This window comes from Eretmochelys imbricata, chromosome 14 (assembly GCF_965152235.1).
Source record: "Eretmochelys imbricata isolate rEreImb1 chromosome 14, rEreImb1.hap1, whole genome shotgun sequence".
Classification (NCBI taxonomy): domain Eukaryota; kingdom Metazoa; phylum Chordata; order Testudines; family Cheloniidae; genus Eretmochelys; species Eretmochelys imbricata.
Window position 1 is genome coordinate 43137364 of NC_135585.1, and position 7866 is coordinate 43145229.

General features: G+C 41.7%; 1 protein-coding gene across 1 annotated transcript; it reads left to right on the forward strand.

Moving 5' to 3' along the window:
- Window positions 1-225: 225 nt before the first annotated feature.
- Window positions 226-1155, forward strand: LOC144275131 (olfactory receptor 14A16-like). Its single transcript, XM_077834269.1, has one exon. It carries the CDS (start codon window positions 226-228, stop codon window positions 1153-1155), a length of 930 nt encoding a protein of 309 aa, XP_077690395.1.
- The last annotated feature ends 6711 nt before the right edge of the window (window positions 1156-7866 follow it).

The following is a 7866-nucleotide window of genomic DNA, read 5'->3' on the forward strand; positions in this document are numbered from 1 at the left end:
ATTTACACTCCTGTTATAACACACCAGAGCAGTGCCCTGGTTGTGAGCGGTAAGGAGCCCTCACTACTCCAGTCAATGGAAGTGACAAGTGCTGTGCACCTTTGACATTCACACCATGAAATATCATGGAGAGGGGAATCAGAGTCATTCCCTCTCTCGCTATAACCCTGACCATTGCTCTTCTCCTTCCCTCCACAGCCATCACACGATGAACTAAGAAAGAAAATGTCCAACCAAACCACCGTGACCGAGTTCCTTCTCCTGGGATTCTCTGATGTTCGAGAGCTGCAGATTTTGCACTTCATGGTGTTTCTGGTGCTTTACCTGGCAGCCCTGACAGGGAATCTTCTCATCATCATAGCCATAGCTCTTGACCACCACCTTCACACCCCCATGTACTTCTTCCTGATGAGTCTGTCCATCCTAGACCTCGGTGCCATCTCTGTCACCATCCCCAAATCTATGGCCAATTCCCTTATGAACACCAAGTCCATTTCCTATTCTGGATGTGTCGCTCAAGTCTTTTTCTTCATCTTCTTTGTTGTAGCCGACTTCGCCTTACTCACCATCATGGCGTACGATCGATACGTCGCCATCTGCAAACCACTGCACTATGAGACTATAATGAACAGGAGAGCTTGTGTCCAAATGGCAGCCAGTGCCTGGATCAGTGTAGTTCTCTATTCTTCATTGCATACCGGGAACACGTTTTCGTTAACCTTCTGTGGAGGCAACATGGTGGATCAGTTCTTTTGTGAAATCCCCCAGCTATTCAAGCTCGCCTGCTCTAACTCGTACTTCAATGAAGTTGGAGTTATTGCATTTGGTGTGTGTTTAACCCTAAGTTGCTTTGTTTTTATAATTGTGACATATGTTCAGATCTTGACCACGGTATTGAGAATCCCCTCTGAGCAGGGCCGACATAAAACCTTCTCCACATGCCTTCCTCACCTCCTTGTAATTTTCATGTTTCTTTCCACTGGTGTCTTTGCCTACATGAAACCCATCTCCAGCTCTCCGTCAGCTCTGGATCTCGTGGTGGCTGTTCTCTATTCCGTGCTGCCGCCAGTGATGAATCCGATCATCTACAGCATAAGGAACAAGGAAATCAAAGCTTCCCTGAGGAAACTAACTGGGTGGAGGTTATTCAACTAGAATAAAATGTCTGCGTTTCTCTGATGAACATGGTTTTATCTCTTTTTTTTACAAATACAATCAACTGATGACATTATTGTCCCCATAAGAATATGGTGTGTGATTTTTTTATGCAAAATGCTGTCTGTATAGTGGTAAATCCACACTAACTCCACTAAGTCAGTGGAGTTCTTCCAGGTTTATACTAGTATAAGTAAGATGAAAATCTATCGATCTCCTGCTTTTATACTGCCACCCCTCACCATGTTATCTGAGTACCTTCCACATAAAATCAGTAGCCATTAGAAAGTACCCAGTGGACTTCATGGAGTCTCTGGTTCTTCTCCTTTTCTGGGGTCAAAACTTTGCTTGGGGTATGATGGCTTTTGGGTTTCTGTTTGCTGATGTGACAGAGTGGGATATGGCAGCATCAGATCATGAACTCTGTGTTTTGCTGTCTGGGTAAAATATTGACATGGTGACTTCAGAAGCCTTGGCTTGCTCAATAGCTGTCTATCGCTCTTTGTTCATGGCAGCTCTCCTCCTACCTGAGAAAGGTGCATGTTACTTTGCTGAAGAAAGAAGAGAAATCACTCAGAGAAATCAAGACTGAAGTCTGGGGCCTTTGATTTTTGTTGCCTTTCACCTACAGGCCCTGCTGCATGGAACAAGTCTTTTGCTATATAGGGAGTCTGGAAGTGAGGGGGGGAGGGCGGGGGCATGGCTGGTGTGTCTGGAAGTCTTAATTTTAGCACATGACAAAGAGACAGGGGACCTGTTTAAGTGCAGAGTCCTACCCTGTGTCAGGTGCCAACCATAATCCCACGTAAGAAAGACTTGCAGGAGTTTGTTCTATCTAATCTAATCTATCTATCGTAGGATTCCACACTGTCACCCATCACCATGCTATCTGAGCACCTTCCACATAAAATCGGGAGCCATAGCAAAGCCCCTAGTAGACCCTGAGGAGCCAGAGACTCCATTCCTTTTTTTGTTCTTCCTTCTCAGGGTAAAAGATATGATTGTGGTATCAGTGCAGTTGTTTGGTTCTTGCTTCTTTCTCAGATTTTTTAAATTTTATTTTAGCGGGTTTTTTTTGTTTTTCTTTTACTGGTGAATTGATTTGTTTCTTTATGAGGTGGGAGTGCCTGGGGACAGGAGCGCTGGAAGCTCCCTAGAAGTGTGGGGGGGGGGCACCGACACCTGAACCAAGGTCCCACCCCCACACGTCCTCTTCCCCCAAGTCCCCACCCTCGTGCCGCCTCTCCCCCCCAAGGCCCTTCCCCACGCTTGCTCCTCTCTGCCCCTTCCCCACCATCGGTCTCCCTTAAGGCCAGTAAAAAGTGGGAGAACATACCCTTCCCACTTTTAAAAGTGATGGGGCCATGGCCCCCTGCCCCCCCACCCCCATCTCCAGTCTGGTTCCTCTGCCTGGGGAGAGGCTGAGTGTTTGGGTAGACAGTGTTGTCAGTGTTTTCTTCTTTATTGGGCGTGCCCGTATGTCATCTCCTTGATGGGGTTTTCCGAGCAGTGGGTGAAGTAACATCCTGTATTGGCCCAATTTCTGTTGTTGGGAAAGACAAATTTCCAAGCTTACACAGAGCTCTTCTTCGGGTTTGGGACAGGTGTTCAGAATGTCACAGCTAAATACAAGTTTCAGAGTGGTAGCCGTATTAGTCTGTATCAGCACGTTTTAAATTTTCATCCAGATTTGGGATAAAAACCAATTTCAAAATATTGGAATTTCCTCTACAATGAAAATTCCAACCAGCTCTAATTAGGCCTGGGACTTCCAAAGATGCCAAAGGGACATAGGTGCAAAAATTCTATTAAAACTCTCTCAGGTTCCTTTGTTAAACCCAGCCTACGTCTTTACCTCCTTTGAAATCCCCAGCCTTAATAAGTAAAACACTTTCCAAAAGGTAGGGGGATACAAAGGTAAAAGTTAAAGTTTATTTACACTTTGATGATAAGACTGGTCTAGATACAAATAAACAAAAATACAAATAAGTCAGGCATCAAGGGCAAGATATGTAAAGGTATTCAGGAACCTAGTGGGATTCTCAAAAGCATCTAGGCATCTATCACCCATTAAAATGAACAGTTCCTATCAACAGTTATGTTTTGAGAACTATCAGTTAGCCAGTTTTTAATCAATTTACTATTGTTTTTGTGTAGTGTTATTTTTAAATAGTGTGATGTTACCCTGAATCAAACCTTTAGAAAAATGCAAGTCTATCACGTCAATACCATTGCCTTTAACAATCAGAAATGTCACAGTCAAATCAAGTTCATTTGATAAAAAACATTCTGTGAAAACATATTGATCACCATTAATTGAAATTCTTTCGCCCTTGTAATTCCTTTTTGTTGAAAAATGACCATTTTCAAAAATAAAAATTTTTGTAAAGAACTGTTGATTTAGTGATTTTTTTTCTTTTTTTAATTCAATTTTTCATTTCAATTTTTGACCACATTTCAACGGAAAACTTTATAAAAAAACATGATTGAATTGTTTCCATTTACCAATATGTAGGACCCCCAAACTTAGAACCCTTAAAAAGGGAAATAAATTTGATTTTTTGAAATTCTTCACTAATTAAAAAAAAAAATCCACCATCGTTGTTCATCATTCTTTATTTCCTGCATGTTGTTCTTTAGTCTGCTGTTTAATAATTTTTCAGCTATTGAACCAAGGAACAGACACAATGTCGTGTGAGTTGGCCAACCAGTCATACATCACAGATAATGAAAATTCTGGAGTTGCTACAAATTTAAACTTAGGACAAACTTCTGAGTGCAGATTCAGTGTCACTAAGGTCTTGATCCTGCACACGCTTTATGCACAAGCTTTCTTTCCTAGTGTGAATAGTCCCATTAGAGTCAAGTGGACGACTCAAAATAATATAATTTAGCACTTGAGTGAGGATCTCAGGATGGGGGCCTAAATGTGAATTGCTAAAAGTAATGTCTACATAGGGCCTGATCGAAAGGCCATTTAATTCAGTTGAAAGATGTTCATTCATGCCAATGGGACCTCTCGAGAGATTTTAAGGGACAGATTTTCAAAAGTATTTGTAGCTACCACTGAAATCAATGGGATTTTGGTGCCTCATCTGCTGAAGTGCTTTGGAAAAGCCCACTAAACAACTATCTGCATCTTTAGACATCTAAATATCTTCGAAAATATGCCAGTAGATTTTCAATAAAAATTAGGCTCCTAGAAACCACATCTTTCATGGTGTTTAGGGGCCAATCTGAATCTTTAGGTGCCTAAATTCCTTTGCAAATCTGGCCCTTAGGCACTTCTGAACATTTTACCCAAATACAAAAGTTGTAAATGTAAAACTGGAACCAGGATTAAAAGAACAACAACAAGGACGGTTACTACCAAAGGGAACATGAGCACAGGCTGAGAATCAGACCCAGTAACATCTAAGCCATTCAAAAACAACTTCATGGCCCACTGAATACCTTCCATAAAGGCTCCTTCATCTCTTTGTTTCTCAGACTGTCAATGAAGAGGTTGAACAGCGGAGTTACAATAGTATTCAAAGTGTTGACAGTCTTGTTCATGTCCAAGGCATTCTGTCTGGAAGGCCTGACATACAGGAAGATGGTGGAGCTGTACCATATAATCACAAGAGTGAGATGGGCAGAGCAAGTGGAAAAGGCCTTTTGCTGGCCTTGGGCTGATGGGATTCTCAGTATGGTGGAGAGGGTGTAAATGTAGGAGACCAGAGTTATTGAACATAATCCCAGGATGACGATGATCGAGATGATAAAAGCTGCCATCTCAATCACATAGGTGTCTGGGCAGGAGAGAATGATGAAGGAATCTATGCTGCAGAAGAAACGAGTAATGACAGTGCCACAGAAGGACAATCTAACTCTCAAAGATTCTGGGATAGAAATAGCCAGGAAACTACACACCCAGGAGCCAAGGGCCAGCTGAGCAGACAAGGTGCTGTTCATGATGGTGCTATAGTGCAATGGGTAGCAAATAGCCAGATAGCAGTCATAGGCCATGGCAGAGAAGAGGAAATATTCTGTGCCCCCCAGGAAGAAAATGAAGTCCATCTGCAGGATGCAGCTACTAAAGGGTATGGTTCTACTTTTCCCCAGGAAAATCTCAATGGTCTTGGGAACACAAGCTGTGGTGTATCATATCTCCAGCAAGGAGAGGCTGCAAAGGAAGAAGTACATGGGGGTGCGGAGTTGATGGCTGGCCCTCACTAGGACTAGGACGGCAACATTTCCTGCAACTGTCAGGACATACATCATGGTAAACACCACAAAAAGAGAGATCTGCAAATATTAACTACGGGGGAAGCCCAGAAGGATAAATTCCTATATCCTGGAGTAGATTTCCTTCTCTATTCCAGTCACAGGCTCCATCTGTCAAGATACAAGAGATCATAATTAAGGAGAAGCTTTGTTACATGGATTGCTAGACATCACAGGTACAATTTTCAAGGGTGCCTGTCAAGATTCCTTCCCCACTCTGAACTCCAGGGTACAGATGTGCGGACCTGCATGAAAGACCCCCTAAGCTTATTCTTACCAGCTTAGGTTAAAAAAATTCCCCAAGGTACAAACATTGCCTTGTCCTTGAACCCTATGCTGCCACCACCAAGCATGTTACACAAACTACAGGGAAAGAGCCCACTTGGAGACGTCTTCCCCCAAGGTATCCCCCCAAGCCCTACACCCCCTTTCCTAGGAAAGGCTTGATCAAATCCTCACCAATTTGTACATGTGAACACAGACCCAAACCCTTGGAACTTAAGAACAATGAAAAAGCAATCAGGTTCTTAAAAGAAGAATTTTAATGAAAGAAAAGGTAAAAGAATCACCTCTGTAAAATCAGGATGGTAAATACCTTACAGGGTAATCAGATTCAAAACATAGAGCATCCCTCTAGGCAAAACCTTAAGTTACAAAAAGACACAAAACCAGGAATATACATTCCATTCAGCACAGCCTATTTTACCAGCCATTAAACAAAAGGAAATCTAACGCATTCCTAGCTAGAGTACTGACTAACTTTTTACAGGAGTTCTGAGCTGCATTCCTGATCTGTTCCCAGCAAAGGCATCACACAGACAGACAGACAGACCCTTTGTTCCTCCCCCTCCAGCTTTGAAAGTATCTTGTCTCCTCATTGGTCATTTTGGTCAGGTGCCAGCGAGGTTATCTTAACTTCTTAACCCTTTACAGGTGAAAGGGTTTTGCCTCTGTCCAAGAGGGATTTATAGCACTGTATGCAGAAAGGTGGTTACCCTTCCCTTTATATTTATGGCAGTGCTTAAACGATATAGAAGCCTAAATCCCATTACAAAATCATGTAAGTTGCTTAGGAGCCTAAGAGCTAGAGTTTCAAAAGTGTTTAGATGTCAACGGTGCAGACTGACAAAAATGCTTAAGCAGATTAGGCACCTAATGTGGTTAGGTGTTTTTGAAAATCCCGCTGAGCATCTATCTGAAGCTTTAGACATCTTCATACTTTTGAAAATCTGGCTCTGAAAGATTAAAGCTCTTTTGAAAATTGGATGTAGGCTCTCAAGTCACCCAGGGCCAGATTTTAAATGGTATTTAGGCATGTAGTGGGATTTTCAAAAACACCAAGGCACCTAAACTCATTGGTTTCATTGATTCATAGATTGCAAAGCCAGAAGGGACCATTGTGATCATCTAGTCTGACCTTCTGTATAACACAGGACATAGATCTTCTCCAAAATAATTTGTAGAGCAGATCTTTTAGAAAAACATCCAATCTTGATTGAAAAATTCTCAGTGATGGAGAATCCACCATAACCGTTAGTAAATTGCTCCAAAACTTAATTACTCTCACTGTACGCCTTATTTCCAGTCTGATTTTGCCTAGCTTAAACTTCCAGCCATTGTATGGTGTTATCCCTTTCTATGCTAGACTGAAGAGACCATGAAGGAATTTATAGACTGTGGTTAATTCACCCATTTACCTTCTTTTTGTTAAGCTAAATAGATTGAGCTCCTTGAGTCTGTCACTATAAGGCGTGCTTCCTAAACTTTTAATCATTCTCATGGCTCTTCTCTGAACCCTCTCCAATTGATCAACATTCTTTTTGAATTGTTGACACGAGAACTGGACGTAGTCTTTTTCCTCTTTATGCATCCAAGAATTGTATTAGTCCTTTTGGCACAGCATCACCCTGGGAGCTCATGTTCAGCTGATTATCCACCATGACCACCAAATCTTTTTCAGAATCACTGTTTCCCACAATAGAGTTCCACGTCCTGCAAGTATGTCTTACATGCTTTGTTCCTAGATGTAGACATTCACATTTAGCCATAGTAAAATCATATTGTTTGCTTGCGCCCAGCTTACCAAGCGATCCAGATTGCTCTGTAACCCTGTCCTCTTCATTATTAACTACTTCCTCAATTTTGTGTCATTTGCTAACTTTATCAGTGATGAGTTTATGTCATCTTCCATATCATTAAAAAATGTTAAATAGAGTTAGGATATGAACAGAACCCTCTTGGACCCCACTGGAAACATACCTGTTCCAAGACAATTCCCTTTAACAATTACATTTTGAGACCTAACCGTGAGCCAGCTTTTAGTCCATGTATTGTGTGCCATGTTATTTTTGTATCCTTCTAGTTGTTTAGTCAAAATGTCAGGCAGTACCAACTCAAATGCCATAGAGAAGTCTATTATATCAGCACTATTGCCTTTATCAATCA